The sequence below is a fragment of the Patagioenas fasciata genome, chromosome 17 (assembly GCF_037038585.1).
Source record: "Patagioenas fasciata isolate bPatFas1 chromosome 17, bPatFas1.hap1, whole genome shotgun sequence".
In the NCBI taxonomy this organism is placed as follows: Eukaryota; Metazoa; Chordata; class Aves; order Columbiformes; family Columbidae; genus Patagioenas; species Patagioenas fasciata.
In genome coordinates, this window is record NC_092536.1 from 8,460,953 (window position 1) to 8,481,018 (window position 20,066).

Here is a 20,066-nt window from a genome sequence, read left to right on the forward strand (position 1 = left end):
GCCATAAAAGTAGTTCAACAAACAACATACAATTCAGCAGAGATCACCAGGCAAGGGAGGGATTTTGGCTGACGAAGTCAGTTTAGCAGTGTTTGGTTTAGAGAATGTTTACTTTGGGAGATACACAAAAACTAGCGTCAAAGTTCAGATTTAAACCCTGCCATTCCCCTTACTTGAGCTATTCCACACATCCTTTCCATACAGTGGCTTAAAGGTAAGCTTCATTTTCATCTGCTGTTGTTTCAGGGAGCTCTGACTAAAGACGTACATATATTGCAGAGTGGGGGAATGTTTTGCCTGTGTAAGTACAGCTAAGCAATAACTGAGTGTTAGTGAAGACGAGAATGTAAAGCTGGGAACTACAGACAGCAAATTCTTCTATGCCAAAAGCAGAAAACATTGATCAATGGTTACTGGACGGAATATCTCAGCCCTAAGGGCCTGACTTCTGGGGGCGGGGAAAAAAAGCCATGAATTTAGGGAGAAACAGTAAGAAAAAGACTGACTCAGTCACAGTGTAAAGAATATTTTAAAAGCACCTTCTGTGGATCCTTCCTTGTTGCAAAAGAATTCATTTTTTGTATGAGATAATCGCTTTCAATGCTTTTAGGATTTCAGGCTAATGAGTTCAAGTGAAGAGCTTAGAAAATTAAAGTTAGTTCAGTTACTTCAGTCCTGCTACAACATGTTTGAAAATATTTTCCTTCAAGCACTGGTTTTCTTCAGAGATGTACAGGTATATCTACATATTTTACTTATACAGACCAGCTCTTTGGATTCTTTGTTAAATTGAAAAAAATCATTCTAATGAACATTGCAGCAAGATTTTGTTTTAACAGTGCAGTCCCATTAATGATATTTAGTGCAAATGCACCTCTTTCTCCAGGTTTATTGCTAAATCCCTAGATCTCTTTTATTCCATGAAATTTCAGCTTTGCTCTTCCAAAAAAATACTCCCATAAAAACTCCCATTTTTGTTGTAGCTACGGCATGTGTGTTTTTCAAGTTCTTCAGTACACCTCAGAGCTCTGGTATGCTCCTGGAGGGGATGCCTGCTTCCTCCTCCCACCAAGCTCCAATCTTCACATTTATCTTGGTCATATTTTCAGCACACACTAGTAACACAGTCAGTACACATTTTAAATGTTACATGCTTATAAATAGTCTCACACATCACAGGTAATGAGTTTGATACTGCTGAAATATGCCAATAATGACAATTTCCATGGGAGGAGGTCAACCAATTTTTGGCAGGCTGGAGGTATCATGTAAGTAAAACCAATTACCACTAAAACAGATCTATCCATCTAATTAATCTCTGTTCCACCAATTTAATGCTGTTGAACAGGGTAACCGGAGACCTCCTGCTGTGGCAGAATTCAGCCTGGACCTAAAATTAGGGAAGAGATAACTAAAATTCAATTACTCTATGGTCTCTCAACCATGTTGTTTTCCAGGTTTTGACCTGTCAGAATGAAGTTCTTATTTCAATTGCTTGCCCTTGCTCTCATGATAACATCCACATTTTGTGGAGTCAAGGACTTCACTGAGCATTTTGAAAGCCTTAAAGATGCACAGACACATGAAAATGGGACCTACAATATGCCCAACTTACCACCGGAGTTCCACAGAGAAAACACTATCACCAACGACCTGATTGCAGAAGAGGAGGAGGAAGAGGACTACCTAGATCTTGACAAGATACTGGGTGAAGATGACTACAGCGACATTATTGATGCTGGCCCATACATGGTTTCTGAAATTCAGCAAGGAAATATTCTTGAACTATTCCACGGCAAAACGAGAATCCAGCGCCTCAATATCCTCAATGCAAACTTTGGCTTCAACCTTTACCGCAGCGTGGCAGACAAAGCCAACTCTTCAGAGAACATTCTCATGGCTCCTGTTGGCATCTCCACGGCAATGGCTATGATTTCTCTGGGTCTCAAGGGTCAAACTCAGCAGGAAGTTTTATCTGCTCTTGGCTTTCAAGACTTCATTAATGCCAGCACCAAATACGAGCTCATGACTGTCCATAATCTCTTCCGCAAACTCACTCATCGGCTCTTCAGGCGCAATTTTGGTTATACACTGAGGTCTGTCAATGATCTTTACATTCAGAAGGACTTTTCTATTCTGAACGATTTCAGAAACAATATGAAAACATACTACTTTGCTGACGCCCAACCAGCTGATTTTTCGGATCCTAACTTCATAACTAAAACCAACGAACGCATCTTGAAGCTGACCAAAGGATTAATAAAGGAAGCTCTTGTGAATGTAAACCCTACAACGCTGATGATGATTCTTAATTGTCTTTACTTTAAAGGTAAGAGTCTTATTTCAGTCTTAGCAATTTCTTAGTTTGCAATTCACTGCGTACTTCATTAGAAATCCCAGACTGAACTTAAATCCAGTCTGCAGTTCAAAAAAAGTCTATTGATCCCCCGTTAAGAAGCCCATTTTTGCATGTTTCTGTAGCACAATGATGTTCCAGTCATACCCTGGAGTTAGTGGGTTTTGTAGAAATACAGCAAATGTTTATTGCATCCATAACCTCGTAGTCTAAAAGTGAGACTAAAAGCCAAGACAGGAGTGCAGAAGAGCCTCAGAAAGCATAAGCTTTGTAGGGGTCTCAGGTGGTGATGTATTAGTTCACGTGCAAGTTATGAGTCACATTCAGTCCTGCTTCAAGTTATTGGCTTCATTGAAACGGTACAGGCTGATTTCAGTTAAAACATTTAACATTTCTGGGTATTCAGGATTCACAGGAACGACTATAAAGAATTTCAGCTTAAAGTACGTATTTTTTTATATAATCAGAGCACAATCCTTGTCAACAAGCCTACACAAGGGACTGAAGAGAATAACGAAAACAGTGTTCTTCTACAAGTAAAACCAAACACATTCACTACTTACAATATTTCAGTTAATTCAGCATGAACTGTCTGCTGATACGGGCTCCTACATGTATCACTATAGGCTGAACAGTTAAAGAGGCTTGAAGTAAAGACTGTATAATATATTCTTATTATAAATCCTTATTTTCACTTTTTTTACATTTAAACTAAGATTCTGTGGTGAGATTTTCAACATTAATTATCTGCGTTACATTGAAAGCTGGTTAATTTTTCCACAAACTTTTAAAATGGTATTAAATGAGCAAGAGGTGGGAGCTGCCAAACGGGAACTAAAGACAAAAAAGAAATCTGATGCTGTTTAAAATGAAAATCAGATTGAAGTGACTTAAAACACTGGTAAGCAAATACAGATTAGCACAAAAGGATGACAACGTTTGGAAGTATGCATAATCCTTCCCATACTTTATAAAGGGGTTTCTTTTTCCCAATGATGTTCCTGGTTCCAGGAGACAAATCCTCAAGGGCTCTCTTACACCTGCCTTCTCAGCATTTGATCGTAGGAACTTAAAAGAACCCCACTCCTACAAGTTTATCACTTCCCACTTGCAAGGTATTACTTCCTTGAATAATGCCACTCATCTCTTTACAAGATCCAAAGCAGTCATTAGCATAAGATTTAAATAATTCCCTGTTCTGAAATACCATGCTAAAGGGACTTATTTGTATCCTAAGCACATCTCTGATGATCTTATCATATGAAACACAAGGTTTTATTGTCCATGACACCATCCTAAGGATTATGCAAAGTGAAGAAGACACACAATTTTTTCACAATTTGGTCAAATTTAAAATACCTTTTTGTTTCACTCTGAAATTATTAAATACTTGTGCTATATCAAAGTAACAAGAACACTGCCAAAAATTACACAGCTTTAGTACTGGAACTCTTGAGATCAGAAAGACTTTGGGCTTTTTCTTCTCCTCATGGAGTCCTGTATGTCCAAACTGCCTTGGTGCTGCCTGCTAAGGGCTGCAATTTCTAACCCTCAAAACCAAAAAGATCAACTCTACATTGCTGTCTCCCATTCTTTCACCTTACAGCGACAGTCTCCTGGTAATTCCATTTTAAGTGGAACTGACATTTTTAAAAGCAAGTTCTGTTCCTGGTTTCCTAGTTTCCCCACCAGTCCTAGATATGCTAATTTTTGTCCACGTCTTTCTATTTACAATATTTCCACTGTCTGTGTCATTGCAGACAAACTGTTGAGTCCTCAGAGCTGAGAAACCTATGAGCAATCACAGGTACACAGAGACACTGAGTAATGGGATACTTGCCAAACACCATTAAGTCTCAAGCTCCTTTTATATTAAATACCATCACAAAATTATTGGAAACTATTCGCATTGGTAAGAGGCAAGTTTTATCTTGTATAGGTGTCTGGTCTATCTCCAACTGAGACCTGCCCTCCATTCTGCAGAGGTCTGAAAAATTAGTTACGAGCTTCCTATGAAGTAGGAGCTGGTTATTTTCGCCATGGTAGATCACAGCAGCTTTTGATAACTGACAAATTTTGACAGACTCAAAATTGCTTCTGTGAGATTCTAGTCAGGAACGCAAGAGAGAAGCCAATCAGAGGAGACAACTTCTGCCACCACCGATGGGTCTAAGAGACACCTTGGTGGGACGATACAAGACAGAAAGTCACAAAAGTCAAAGTGCCAAGCGATTTCAGCTGACCCCAGATGACCATGTGCCTCCTCCTGGAGAACAGCGTTTTACCCCAGCACAAACACATCTGCAAAAGTGAATTGAAGAAAAGAGTTCCCCAGCTCCTCCCTTTCCTAGGAAGAGCTGGTACAAGTGTCCCATTCCTCAGGTGATGACGGTGCTGCCAGAGCTCCCCCGACCCACAGCAGCTCCAGGTCTTTAGCCAGCCGGAGTCCTGCGCCCGTGAATTCTGCTCCCTGGGGAACAGCCAGATGTTGGGCTTTCTCAGAACTGAAACTATTTGCTTGGAATTAGCGCAATCCAGTTTATATCCCATTCCCTTCAGAACACTAATCACAGTCTGATCACCTCTCAAACCGCTCCCCATCAGCCCAACATATGAAGAAACTATTAAAATGAAGGTTGGACTTCAGCCTTTTTTTGTTACTTCACAATAAATGCGGCAAATTCATATAAGGATCTCAGAACCACTTGCAACCTTTTAAAAAAAGGTTACCAATTAGGGTTTAATTTGTAGCCTCTCCACACAGTTACAGCCACACTCCCTTGCTTGCCAACAGTGACCTAAAATCCAGAGTTCTAACAGGAAATACCAGTAACACTATTTCCACTATAAAATTCTAGCTCTGTTTGCCCATTAGGGAAACAATGTTTTTTCCAGACCCTCAGTTCTGAAAAGAGTTCAATAGGAACACCACTTTAAAAAAGGAATACTCTTTTACACAGACAATAAATATTTGGGGTACATAAAGAATCTTCAAACCATGATGGCAAAGCCTTCTGGGGTGCAAAATGTGTTGAGTTGTATTCTTTGGGCATAAAGGTGTTAGATGACAGGCTGAAATCACACCAAACTGGGGCACGGAATTCAGAGGTCGACAGGCAAACACTTCAGGATGTCTTAACACAAAGTCGAGTGGCTTGAATGGACTAAGCCAAGGTGATGCCTTCAGCACAGTATCTTTTATGCAAAATGAAAACAGCCATTACTTAGCTTGACATTTCTGATGCCTGAAACAGTCTGGTTTCAAGTATCAGATATCTCAGAAAATACAGCTGTGCCAGTGGTTTTGCTTGGTGCAAATCCTGTCAAGTATTCTGCATCTGTTTGAACTTCATAATTTCCAGGTTCCTTGTAGAAAAAAATAGTACACAAGAGGCCCTTTCACATCTACAGTTTGTGTTTACCTGCTTTTATAACTCAGAACATTCAAATGAGACAAAAGTTAGAAAGAAAGCCAGGAGTTTTAAAGTCACTTTAAACTTGTTGTCTTATTTTGGTTTAACTGAAATGAACTATCTCCTACAGTAATCCCCAATTCACATAAATTAAAGCTTAATGTAAACTGCTATTATGCAAATATTTCATTAAACAAGGATCTTTGGGTGTTTTGTTTTGTTTATCGGCCTCCTGCATTGCATTAACAGGAACTTGGGAGAATAAGTTTCCAGTGGAAATGACAACGAAGAGAAGCTTCCGATTGAACGAGAAGCAGACAATGAAGGTTCCCATGATGCAGACTAAAGGGAACTTCCTGGCGGCCGCCGACCCCGAGCTGGACTGCGGCGTGATCCAGCTCCCGTTCGTGGGGAACATCAGCATGCTGATCGTGCTGCCGCACAAACTCTCGGGCATGAAAGCCCTAGAGAAGCAGATAACACCTCAAGTGGTGGAGAAGTGGCAGAGGAGCATGACCAACAGGTATCTGCTGAAAAGTACATCTTGTTAAAGTCTTAATGTATTTTCTTGATGAGATTGGCAAGGGTGAGTAAAGAGCACAGAGGGTAATATATGATATTTTGGTAAAAAACATTAAACACCCCCAAAGATGGATTTATTCAATCAAAAATCAGGACCAGTGATTTCTCAAAATTTAAATGCCATCAAGAAATCAAGGATGATTGAGATAGAAAATTCTAACAGAGTTCCAAAACCCTTTCTATTAAGTATTTAATGCTGCAAGTTTAAAGAAAAAGTTCTAACTGGTAAAGTTTACAGTGAGGAGGAAAACCAGGAGTACGCTAATAATGTGTTATTTGTGCAGAATAATCTCGATTCTATGGAGAGCAGCCTGTGTTCACTGTCAGCATTATACATTTCACATCTCTCTTGTGCAAAGGCACATTCAGCAACCAACAATGGATGTCACAGTCACGGGACAGATAAAATTATACAGGCCCTCTTGTGCAAGATGACAGACTGGGCGGTATCTGTCTTCAGGCTTCATAAAAAGATCAAGAGTTGATTTGATGTACTATTCAGGAAGCCAACCTATTTCTACTGTATACAATAAGTGACAAATCTCCAATTTAGTACTCCAGAAAACCTGACACTTCATTTATCACCAGCATATCCAACCAGGTACCAAACTGCTCAAAGCCAAATATCTTATATACATAAATAATGTAAATCATCATAAGTGAAATATTAAATTGACTAACTAGAAGTTTTGGGAGAGGAATTAATTTTTTAAAGCACATCTTAAAATTAATGATGCCCAAGATTTGAAAGTACAAGCACAGTGAATACTCCTGCATATTTGTGTCCTGCTTGCTGAAGACAGCAAAAACCACAAACCACAGCAGGTCTGTAAAGCAAAGGAGTCACGCAAATATGTATCTCCTCACTGATTTTTCATTTTTGTTTTTACTAGAACAAGAGAAGTGGTTCTGCCTAAATTTAAGCTGGAGAAGAGTTATAACTTGATTGGTTACCTGAGATCCATGGGAATAGAAGAACTGTTCAATGAAAAAGGCGACTACTCTGGCATATCGGACGAGAAAGTCACCATTGACAGGGTATTTACTCCTCTCCTCTTTTCCTTTCTGATTAAACTATATCACCTGAAAGCATGGCAACACAGTAAGCTAAAATAATATTTTTCAACATCTTTCCTGTGGGACTTAGGAGGGATGTGGGTTTCTCTGCATGTCCTTGTCTATTCAGATAACAAGGAGCACGTTTAATCAGATGTCAGCGGCACCAAAAGCCTCATGGTCAGTCAGGAACAGGCTGATTCACAAACCAAAACCAAAGGATGGCGGCTGCAGAGGAGGGGCCAGCCAGAGTGTCACAGGGAGCCCGGTGCAGGACACGGAGCAGGGAAGGCTGTGAGCACATCGCTTGAGTGTCCTTATGAGATCCTCAATTTCTTCTTTGTGTTTGTTTTCCTTTCCCTGTTTGTTCGAACAGTTCAATCATCAAGGCACAATAACTGTGAATGAGGAAGGCACGGAGGCCGGGGCAATAACCAACGTCGGGTTCATGCCTCTTTCTACTCAGATTCGCTTTATTGTCGACCGTCCCTTTTTGTTTCTGATCTATGAACATCGTACCAGCTGCCTTCTGTTCATGGGTAGAGTTGTCAACCCAGCCAAGTCTTAAAAGCAGAGAAGACCTCCAACACACTGTGATACATGGGCTGTATAATTACATGTTAATATACCAGTATCATAAAGGAAATTTTATTGTCATATTAGCTAATACAAAAGCCACTGGTATCAAAAGAAAATATGTTATCTACATGTAGTTTCACATGAATGGACTCACAGCAGTAGATAATTTGACTACAATTTAAAATGGTTAGTGCCATGTATCGATACAAGTGTATTAAAAAAAAAAATCACAAAGTAACTTACACTTTGTGTTCTACTTCAGTGTATAAAACATAATCAATAAAACATTTAGACTACCTGGATTCTTGAAGTTTAGCTCTAAATTTGTGCCAGGATGCCTATTTACAACAAAAAGGAATAAGGAAATCCTGAATACCTGACCAGTCTTAGAAACCTAAATCTCCCCTGGGTATTTTATATAATCTATCTTGGAAAAAAAAGTAGGTGTCTACATTCTTTTGCTTGTATCATTTAACATTCAGTAGACAGACACAATAAACCTTATGGACTAGTGCACCAAATAAGAGGAGATAAAAATGTCTCAGAGGAACAAAATTCTAAGGGATCCACTGTTTTTTGCCAACCTAACTTGTATAATTTCAATACAGTTCTCTGACCTTCATCAGTGCAAGTGGTATCAAAAAGAGGCCGATCAGGTAAAATACATAAAGATCCTTAGGACACCTTCTCTAGTGAAAGCAGCCACCAAATTGCCCTTTCACTGGCTCAGTATCACTTAATCCTCTCCACAAAAAGTGATTTATAAAATCACGTTTGTTAAGAATTCAAATACACTCTCCGTGCTTGATTCAATGGACAAAACATTTCAAGCCTTAAACTAAGATGAAGACTTTTGGAATCGTTTTGGTAACAACATGTATGCTGTACAAAGCCTGTTTCACATTTGAAGAAGAGAAAATTTACCTGGACTCTGCCTCCTTAGAACACAGAGCAGAGGTCCACCTTACATTCCAGCTATTAAAGCCAACAGACATACCTTTGCATCATACCTTTAAAAAAGTGTCTCACAATCCAGTGAGCGTATTTTTATTATTGGTTGCAGCATCAAATATTGTATCAATCTAAATATATTCATATTATAAATTTGTCATATGTTAGCAAACATCCGAAAATTGAGCTACAAACCAACAGTTGCTTTAAGAATTATGAATTCTCTTAAAAAGATGCTTTCCAATATTAAGTTTAACTTATTGATTTCATTTTGCCATTTGTAATTTTGCATCTACGCTGTGTATGTGTCCCCTACACAAAGCTTTCTAATATGACAGCCAGCAAAATACCAGTATTAGATGATGACAGATGATGAAGAACTGATATTGAATAGAAAGCCCAGATGTTTCTCTATTCATGTCTCACATTGTGCTTGCTTATAAGCCCACCATCTGGGGGACAATTCTCAATATGTCAGGTTCATGACAGAAAATATTAACACTCATATATATCTATTGTTTTATTTATAGTCAAAAAGAAAAGCATATTCAAAAGATTAAATAATCATGCTCCAGATTTAATTAGTTTATCAATGATTTAATGAGCTGGAGCATCTGAAATACGGGGTTTTCGAGACCTAAGTAACAGGAATTATTCAAGGGAAAGAGCTCAAGCAGAGAAGCAAATCAGCTACTACTCAAAACTCATGATCTTCATACATTGTGCAAGAAAGGCAAATATTTGCCTCAACAACTATAATGTAACCATTAACTCTTGTTTCAGATTCTGGCACTATCTGACTTCATTTAAAGGTCACATTGGTTAAGAAAAAATGCAGTTCTCACCAGCTATTCAGAACAAATATATGATCAATAAAAATTTGAAACAGAAAAGTATTTTCATAACTCTTACATTAAGTCCCTAAAGAGCATTTATCTTATCTCAATATGCAAGGAATGATCTTGCTTTCACCCAAATCAGTGTTGGCATTCCTGATGGCTGAAAAACACCACCCACTAGAAGATCTCCCTCCACACAGGAGTAGGTAGTTCATGCAAAAACCCGAGCACCTATCAAATAACAGCGATCCCAGACATCTATAAACACATTTCTGTAAAGCCAGGATCCGGCCCTTGTGATCACTGGTGAATTCAGGAAGAGCTTGTGTTGGAAACTGGTGGGAGAGACAGGGGAAGGAAGGGAACAGCTCTTTGATCTTTATCAGTGCTAATTTTAGGCTCAGCTCTTTGAAAAGTTTCAGTAAAGAGGTTTGTGAAAGCAGAGTATGACATGACCAATTCTTTTTCTGCTCATTAATGGATGTGCAGTATGAGCAAGTTACAAGTAGGTTACAAGTAGGTGACAAGTAGGCATGCTCACCGCAGGTATGTAATACATTTTCCCCTTTTGTCACACCAGCTGTGCAGGAAAAGTTCCACAGAAGAATTCAGCTTCAGGAGGGGAGAAAGTCATATGATGCTCTTTGTCCTCCAGTAAGTTTATGTCTAGGGATCTTTTAGACATGATGTTTTTCTAAAAGCTACAGCAGTTGGGCAACTAGTCCTACTGACTTGGAAACGCAGCGCGAACGTACCCAATTTTCTGTTAGAGATCTAAAATTGTTGTGTACCAATTTTTGGCTGAATTAGTAGTCGTACTTTCATTTAAAAACAAAACAAAACAAAGTACTTCCCCCAAAAGAACTTGTCACCCAAGACCAAAACCAGATATACATCAAAATAAATGAGTCTGGATTGGACATCAGTGCCCTTCCCCATTTCCTAAAATGCTTTCAGCATGACAACCAAATCTAGTTTCAGAAGACACAGGACACTTCCTCCCCTTCCTCTCTTTTTTATTCCTTTTAAGAAGCAGAATTCACAGTGCTGCCAAACTAAAATTTATTTTTAACTCTGTTTCTATTAACCTTTGTTTTTCACTTTTCCTCCTCAGGCCACAGACACACACTGTTTATTACACTGCATGCCAAACACTATTCAAAAAAATATCCCCTGTAGTATTATTTAGCTCATGAAACTCAAATTCACGACTAGCAACAACCTAACCCTGAATCACAAAAGATTTATTATTTTAAGAGGTATGTCATTACTAAACAAATGTTTCCTTCCCTCTTAAAGCAAGAAATATTATTTTCCATTATTATAGTTCTCTCGGATGCTTACTTCTGCACTAATTGTTAATAAAACCATTTGACCATGGAATGGAGTTGATATTTGATATATACGAGAATACTTATTGTTTGCAACAATCCAACCATTGGATACTCACCACAGCAATAACAGGAATCAGCACACCCAGATTCCCTGCACTGCTGGAGGCCTGGAAAAGAAAAAGGAACCTATCAGTTAACCTACAGAAGCATTTCTAAAATACCTCCTACAAGACAGATTTTAAGTATCAAACATTCCTACCGTCTGTGCAAATGAAAACATATTCCCAATAACCACTCTGTATCCTGCAAAAAGATGTGCATGAGGTGGCCAAGAGAGCACCCCAGAAATCCACAGCACTGGGCACATCCCAGAGCCTTCCACAAAAATTTTCAGGTGGCTCCTCAGTTCAGAAATTGAAGGGAATTTTTCCCCCTCCAGCACAGGGTCTTCTGTGTTTGGAAGTCAGGTGTTATACCTTGAGCTGAAGGCGGAGGAAAGAGGAGAGAGAGTGCCAAATAGTCTTCAGATGAGGCAATAATGATACGACCCAACTAAAACACATTTTAGTTATCTTTCCTGTAGCGTCCAAGATAAAGCAAAAACAAGATGGACCCTTAAATATTTCTGAAGGAAATAAAAGATACTTATGTATAATATTATTTATATTTTTAATATATAAATAAAATAAAAATATATAATAAAAACTGCTATCAGTATCTTCATAATAAAGAAACACTGCCTCCTAGCTCAAATCCATGTTAAATCCATGTTTCCCTTTCCAGGCAGCTTTAAGTCAGTGCAGCAGCTTGTCTCCCATAGCGATTCCAAAACTGAAACAGTGGAAAAATATCCCTGAAAGGAAGAGGGTGGATCCTAATTCAGAAGTGCCATCTTAGAGCAATGTTTACAATCTTTTTCACCATTTCAGCTCACTTATCTACTGTTAAAAGAACCTCTGAGACCTATGGAGACATATTTTCCACCATAGACTTCACAAAAAGCAGATTATAGACATGTTCCCTTTAAAGGAGATGGCATCCATGATTGAATGCTGCTTATCTTCAAAGCGAACGGCTTAATTTCATTCTTAGGTTTAAGGAAGCGTGGGTTTGGTTCAAAAGACCCACAGAAGACTATGTTTAATCATGCCATCTGTATAAATGCACAGCTGCACACAACTGAATCTGACCTTCAGTGCTGGTCCTTTCTCACTGGCTCTCTCGCTGGCTCTCTTGCCCTCCAGCCCGAGCTGAACAAACAGCTCCAGCAAGTTCATCAGCAGCTCATCCACAAGGTGTTCTCCTTGGATGTTGGCAGCGATGTTAGCCAGGGCGTTAATGACTGCTAAGGAACAGTGTCTGTGAAGAAAACACAGTTACGAACAAGCAATTACTCCATGTCTCACATTTTCAGTGCTTTCTTCACAATGCTCATAGTAACTATATATCCGGCCTACTCCAACTACCAACAAAGTCAGTGATAATCTTTAATTATAACAGGGACTAAAAAGTGCGCTTACTAAGAAACAAATCGTTAATGGCTTGCGTTGAATCCCTAACGAGTGCTGGAACCATATTTAAAAAACAACACCAACACCCCCCCAAACCAAACACCACCCCAATGGAGCTTCATTAGTTTTTCCAGGCTAAGAGATTAATTACTCTACTTACAGATGACATAAGTCATCAATGTCAATTATCATTTACAAATATTAACTCCTCACAGAGGGGAAAAAAAAATATCTGTACTACCTGTAGGGGAAAACATTTTTAGGAATCTCTCCATTATGAAGTGTTACTAGTTTTAAACTACATATATTACTTTTTAACACCAAAGAGAAAAGAACAGTACTATTTATAACCTTGTTATAAAACTTATACTGGGAAAAAGGGAAAAACCCTGATGTAGCATAAAGGATGTTCAATACAATATTCATACATTCAAGGGGCACAGTCAAGTGTTACCTGTATCCGTGATCCTTATAATCTTTTGTAGCAGAGTAAACAACTGAACTTGCTTTAACACTGATTTGCTGAAACAGATTCCACACCTCCTGGTAAATATATTGCTGTAAAAAAGCCACAATAAACAAACCACTAAGTAGAGCTTATTGAATACAATCTCTCTAAAGAACGACCCTGTAAAATCAAGTATAATGACGTTCTTCAGAGAGGTATCTAATCATCGCCTGACCAACACTTTCAGCTTCCATTAAGCACACAAAGGGAAGTGCTTTCATTAGTATTTTTAATTGTTCAAATTATACAAAATTTTTAAGTTCTTCAACTCCACCTTCCTGATGGAAAACTTCTTCAGGTTTCTGAGTTTTGGCAAATAATTGCTTGCTTGGAGGCACAAATTATATTCAGAAAAAGTCAGTTAATTAGTGTATGACTGAAGAAGACAACCTATACTTTAAAATGTATGGAGCTACAAAGACTTTGAAAGTTAATTACTGATACAAAAAATTATAATGTGCACCTATTCAGGACAGAGGCTAAGTTTATAATCTTATTAACTTTTGAAGACATTGAGTTTGGTGGGGTTTTTATAGGTTTTAATTTTTATTTTAAAAATCCCTTTATTTTCTACAGGGACTAATCTTTACAGGGACAGCATCTTACACATCATTAATTAGCTTTCTTTAGAGACACGAGGACTGTACAAGCACATATCTGTGGTGAAGAAAAGAAAAACCTCAAAAAACTTCGGCAAATGCAGTTTGTAAAATCTGTTTCCTTTTAGCTACAGGAAAGGGATCAGGAACAGTCACTCTCATGGCCAGTTCTCTCCTTACATTTCCGGTGATGACCAAGCAGCCCAGCTGATCAATTATGAGCACATCAAGATGAGAAGGTGGCTGGCAAAACTTCTGCTGTAAGATCTGCAGGATGGGTTCCATCATTTTTGGGGTGTCCCTCAGTGCCACTGCAATGTGCCCTAGTGCACGAATTGTGTGGTCAGGAATCAAATGAGCTTCCCTGTTAGAAAAACAAAAAACCCCAAAACAGTACCTTTAATTGCTCACCAGTTCTCAAGACCTCCAAGCATGGTTACATCACATGTAAGAAACAGTTCAAACACTACATTTAACATCACTAACAGCTTTAAATATTGCCACTCTATACACCCATCTACTCCCAACATGAACATTAGAGATACACTTGCACAAGTTGGTTTTCAAAAGAAAACACAAAAATACACTATCCAAGAAACCCACACTAATCCATGAACAAACTGTTCTGGAAACAACAAAAGGAGGTAAAAGTGATATGCAAAACATTAAGACATGCCAGTCAGACCAGTTACCACAGGTCCTGGCCTTGGAAGTTTCTTGGTTGGCAAGTCTCTTAAAAATGAAGCAACTTCAATGCCACAAGTGGCAAGCTGTGGCAATCCATAAAAGACAGCTGAAGGCTGAAGGATACAGCAGAGAGAGTATCACTCCATCTAGGACTCCACATTGGCTAATACTAGCCAAAAATTTGCTGATTTGATCAGATAAAAACGAAGGAAAAAAAATGCGTTGATGACCAACAACTTACTTATCACTCTCTTGAGAGATGTAGAGACGGTTCGATAAACTGGCAAGAAAGGCCTCAACAATCACTGAATCTATGGTCAAGCCGGCTTTCAAGCACCTGGAATACAAATGAACAGAAAACTTGCAAGAACAGCCAGAAAAAAATGCACAAGTTAAAAATTTCACTTTTTACTACTGTAAATGCACACCAGGTACAAGGAAAATACGTTTATACTGGAGTATAAGAGCTGATTGTCTAGGAACGCTGCAGATGTGTTTAAAAAATCGAGCAGAGTTTCTACTGCTGCTTTCTCCAGCAACAATAAGGATGAGGATATGCAATAAGGTAAATTCAGAATTCACTGCTTTAGAAACTTCAATCCCTTGTCTCTACTTACCAACTATTTGACTTCCCTCCAGCTCCCTGGAGCTGTCTACATGGGAAGAATGACCATTACACTGCCCACATTTGAGTGCGTTACAACCCTTCTGATACAGGAGGCTCACTCAACATGATAATCTAAGTAGAAAATTCATAGGTGTGAAGCAAACCAATGAGACTGAGTTATTACAATTAGGAAATAAACAGAATATAAAGATGTCTGAAGAAAAATGAAGTCACAACCAAAAAAGGCAAAAAGCCTTTACAGTAGCACCTCCTAAACCATTCACAACACTTTTCCACTAGGGAAAGAGAACACAGGTTCCAACATGGTGCAAGTCTCCCTCTTACCTGCAGATGTTGTCTATGGCAATGTCACGCAGCTGCTCATACATGGATGGTTGACTTTTCTTGCCAGGCATTACATTTAGAGTGGACTCCGAATGCTCGTTGGTTACACTGATCTTGATGTCGTTACCACCTACTAAGAACACAGAGTACAGAAATCAACATCTGAAACAGCTCTTTTCCCCCCCGCCACTACGAGGACAATTATGCATTGACTCAGATTGTAGAACCTTTTTCCTTGGAGGTTTCTGGAGGTCCATGTGGACAAAGCCCTAAGCCAACTGCCCTGAACTGGGTGCAGGAGGCTGACGCACATAATACAACCTACAATACTGCAGTATCACACTACGGCTGTTGGTGATCTCACTTGCGACAAAAGTGCTTCAGACAAGACTATCCTGGTTTCAGCAAAAGAGGCACTGCAATATTACTGCTGGGATATAAAATAGTTATACCTATATATACTGCCTGTTCTTAGGTACACTTCCACCAGAATTTGATTCGCATTCCTCCTCTCCACCTCCAAGAAGGAAACAAAATAATAACTAAAAAGATCACAAATGCATTTCCATTTCCCCCTACAGCTGTATCACCACAAAACACCCCAAAGCATCAAAAAGCCATAGAAGTTGGAAAACAATCAGCAGCATATCCTTGTAACACGGTCTTTTTTCCTTTACCTGTGTGATACTGGCTATGGTACTTGTAAAGTTTCACAAGCACTGGGGAAGGTATCACAAGAAAGTCTCTCAAGGATGGATTGACAGAATGAACCACAACAGGGAACCGCTCACACAAACGACCCAGACCCTAAAAAAGGGAATAAAAGAAATTACGTAGCTTTAGAATATAACAGCACAAATCATTTATTTCAACTCTCTTAGATTGTCCCAGAGTGCTGCATGCCAGTCAGGCCTTGCTGCTTTCTTTCTGGGTGATTTCACAGGAGTTACACAACATGAACTGCACTCTCTAAAAATAAAATTAATGGGCAAGTTCCAAAATTTAGAGAATCCTGATAATCTATTTGCTGTGTAATGGAAAGCATATTTGTAAGACTATGAATAAGTGCCCAATAAGAAGATGAAAAATTAGAATAAACCAAGCCTTAGTCTCAAAACTCAGTGATCTGACAGTACCAATATTTTAACTGCTTATGTAATGGACTAAGAGGCTAAATATTTCAGAAATTAAATACTGGTTAGGAAAAACCTCGTCAATATTATTCTTCAAGAAGCAGTTGAGCTAAGAACATTTTCAAAGCACCACTCTACTGCAGCTCTAGCTTCCACACCGGACCTCTAAAATCCAAACGGAGAGCACATTGCTGGAAGTACCAGCAGATAAAGTGTTCTTCTAGCAACCTGTCGAACTCCCCAGGCTCTCACTCACTGATGCAGTAATGTTAAATGCTGTGAAGACAGACCTGCAAACAGCAAATCAGCAGCGGCAAGTGAGCAATGATGACTTTGCTCGAGGTTTTCGACTGCAGTTTCTCTGATAACTTGATGCACAGGTTTTCTGCACCTTAAACAAAAACAGAAAAAAATAAGTTTATCAGATTACTGGAATTCCTAAAACAATGCAGAATACGTATCAGCTTCACTTTTCTCATATCACAATTCCTCAAAGAGATCTAGTCAGAAAGACCTTCCCAGTCCTGTTTTTTCTTTAAAAGAATGGCTGAGAAACATTTAAGTCACTAAGAGCAATAAGTAAAAACAAAATAAACTAGAAAATAAGCAGCTGAATGTAATGCAGCAATTATAGCAACTTTTGTAGATAAGCCAACAGGATGATTCTGTTTCTATGAAGAGATGTCTTACTACCCAGCCAACTACTTTGACAACTTTCTGATGGAAGTTTTCCTCCTGTATTCTAACAGCAAAAAGTATTCCGCTGAAATTTATTTTATATTTCTCTGAGCATCATCTGCTCTCAGAGAACTTGAGTATTTCTACAACTTAAAAGACATTTGAGAGACCAAGGAGCATTTTCTACCTTGCTCATCTTTCACAGCCCACACCATGAGGTCCACGCAGGCAGCATTCGCCTGACAACGCAGTTTTAGAGGACTCAGTTCATTGTGCAGTCGATCCACGTCATGAAGGATTTTCTGGAGTTCTGACTGACTGCTGTTGAATTGCTCTAGCACAAAATCATGGATTTCCTTCACAAATGAATTGGGAAGGTCTAAAGAAATAAAAGGAAATAGCATTATATTAGAAGGATGGGAGTCACTTATCAGAATGATGACATTTATAAAATCCATTGTGATTATAAATGAAATTATTCCATAAAGTTTATCCTTTACCTAAAAGATAAGTTCCATAGCAAAGCCCACCAGTAAACAGACAATAGAAACGTCACCCATTAATCCTTTAAGCAGTGCTCAAAATTCTTTTTCTATATCCATAGCACCTTTCTCACATGGAAACATTTCAAATTACAAATTCTACAGCAATCATGGAGTTTCCAGGAAATGCAACCCCCAATGTTCAAGCACTCAATACAATATAGACAATGCTTTGGGGATCCTAAACATCATGAAGTATAAATTAAAAAGAAAAAACTACAAATTACCTTTCATATAGTATAATGTGTCTCTCAGCATTTTAAACTGAGCAAGATAAAGAGGGTCACTGAATGTTTTATAATAGAGATCTATATTAGCTCCTGTCTGAAAAAGAAAAGCAGCAACCTGTTAGATTCAAAATCAAGTATTTTCCATTATATTGATAAAGAAATCTTTTTATTCCAGTCATGTAACTGTTTTCCTCCACAATGTAAACAAGCATTTAAACCAGGTACCAGAAGTAACTTCACAGCCTTCCCCCCACTTCTATCACAAGACAAAGTACAGCCATGCAGTGCAGTATGTCAGATTCAGTCACTCTTTCCATTTAAAGAGCACATATGTGTTCTCTCTAACCGTGTTGTTAAAAAAAATAATTAAGATTCAAACCTATTATTTTACTGAAACAGCAAAAAAAGAATCTGAAGCTGTCTCCACTTAGGCCTACATTTCATGGCAGCACTCAGAGGAAGGCTGGAGAGAACAGTAAACCATTTCCACACACAACAGAACACACACTCCTTTCCACACAGCTTTACACCCCTGAGGAGATGAGGTTAACTCCAAAAACGTGGTGGAGGCTGTTACAGAACAGCACAGACCTATAGGAACCAGTGTGTTACCTCTGAAAGTAACGGTCCCCAGACCGCAACACCATTAAACTTGTAGAAATGCCACTTAAAAGAGCAGCAGTCATTTCCAAGCCAGAAAAACAATCAACATATTCTAAGTGAAAAAAGACAATGTTACTATAATACGCAACAAAGACCTTAGTGGACAGTAAACCAGTTTGGGGCAACCAGTGCTGTAATTTAGAATAATAGAGGTAAAGTAAGAAAATGGTTCATTTTTTAAGAGAACAACTAGTTCCTTCTATGTGAGTGAAAAACATTCCTCCTCCACCCCTCCCCATTTTTACACAGTCGAAGGCTAGATTTAAACCACTGAAAGAACAGTTCAAACAGGAAATTGTTATTATTTTGCCAAGAAAATGCATACCTTACATAGGTAAAAGTCTAATTTTCCAACTATTAAGACAAAAGATTAAAGTACTCAAGTCACTAGCAAAGGAACATACCTCTGCAACTTCAGCTATAACTGCATCTAAGGTCTTTAGCAGAGAATCCCCAACGATCTGTTTTACCTATGGAATAAAAAAATTGTTTCCTGTTGATGACTCTGGATGCGAAGACGATAAAATTTTGCCCTTGCATAGAAAACACAAGTCATTTGACTGCAAATGTCAGATGAAATTAAGGCTACAAGAATTTCTGGCTGCAACACGAATAAATATAACTGAGCCTCTGTGTGCTGTTCCAAAATAGCTGCTGCAGGGCCAGTAGTTTATGTCACTTGTGTGAATCCCCAGCAACTAAACCCATCCAGAAAAGGGTCCCATTCTCACAGCAAAAAACCCCAATCTTCTATTTCAGCACTAACAGTACATACAACAGCTCAGATCAAGTGGTCTGCAAGAGTCAAACAGGAAGAAGTTGACAAACTTATCTGATTTTGCAAATTCTTCATGGTTCATATGAGAGCTTTCTAGGAATACTATTAAAGCATGACATCAACAGCCATAAAAATAACATTACACAAAGCTTGGGAGTAACCACAGTCTTTTTATTTGCAATTCTAAAAGCTTTAATTTAATCTGTATCTATTTCTATCTCTAGAATGCAATCTCACTGCAGCCCATCACATACCATGTTCAACAGCTGGCGGAGCATTTCCAGTGGGATGTTAAACTCTTTGTTGTTAATGCCATTGAAGAGAGGAGAAACTGAAAAGCTGGAGCTGATCGTAGAGAAGTAATAATCAGGATCCACTGCACTCCCATCAGGAAGATATGAACCTGACCAGAAAATAAAATAACACAAATAAAAGTTTAGTGAGAGAGAGGATATATAAACTGTATTTAATGGTAATGTTCAGTTACAACTAGATTCTTTCCCACATACATAAGTCTCTAACTTGCAATCTATCAAGAGGCACATTTCAGCTAATATACTGGTAAAACACGATAGAAAACTGATTAAATACATTTGTTCATTAGACGTGATTGGAAAATCACAACGGAAGAATTAATTTAAATGACTTGTGTTCATGTCAAAGACACTGCCGACA

General features: G+C 38.5%; 2 protein-coding genes across 3 annotated transcripts in view; one reads left to right on the top strand and one right to left on the bottom strand.

Moving 5' to 3' along the window:
* The window catches only part of PI4KA (phosphatidylinositol 4-kinase alpha), a 55,989-nt gene that overhangs the window by 28,812 nt on the left and 7,111 nt on the right, over positions 1-20,066 (bottom strand). The window contains exons 8-19 of one of the 2 annotated variants that reach the window (XM_065851669.2): positions 19,646-19,794; positions 19,018-19,083; positions 17,948-18,044; positions 17,366-17,557; positions 16,791-16,891; positions 16,045-16,174; positions 15,368-15,497; positions 14,657-14,752; positions 13,909-14,092; positions 13,076-13,179; positions 12,301-12,469; positions 11,227-11,277 (exon numbers count right to left, since the gene is read on the bottom strand). In XM_065851669.2, the coding sequence (XP_065707741.1) occupies positions 11,227-11,277; positions 12,301-12,469; positions 13,076-13,179; positions 13,909-14,092; positions 14,657-14,752; positions 15,368-15,497; positions 16,045-16,174; positions 16,791-16,891; positions 17,366-17,557; positions 17,948-18,044; positions 19,018-19,083; positions 19,646-19,794 (1,469 nt within the window). Of the gene's footprint in view, positions 1-11,226; positions 11,278-12,300; positions 12,470-13,075; positions 13,180-13,908; positions 14,093-14,656; positions 14,753-15,367; positions 15,501-16,044; positions 16,175-16,790; positions 16,892-17,365; positions 17,558-17,947; positions 18,045-19,017; positions 19,084-19,645; positions 19,795-20,066 lie in introns of both variants that reach the window. The other variant, XM_065851668.2, reaches the window with a different exon arrangement.
* On the top strand, positions 108-8,288 carry SERPIND1 (serpin family D member 1). Its single transcript, XM_065851714.2, has 5 exons — positions 108-214; positions 1,458-2,329; positions 6,019-6,292; positions 7,245-7,389; positions 7,784-8,288. The coding sequence occupies exons 2-5, from the start codon at positions 1,474-1,476 to the stop codon at positions 7,973-7,975; spliced, it is 1,467 nt and encodes a 488-aa protein (XP_065707786.1). The 5' UTR covers positions 108-214; positions 1,458-1,473; the 3' UTR covers positions 7,976-8,288.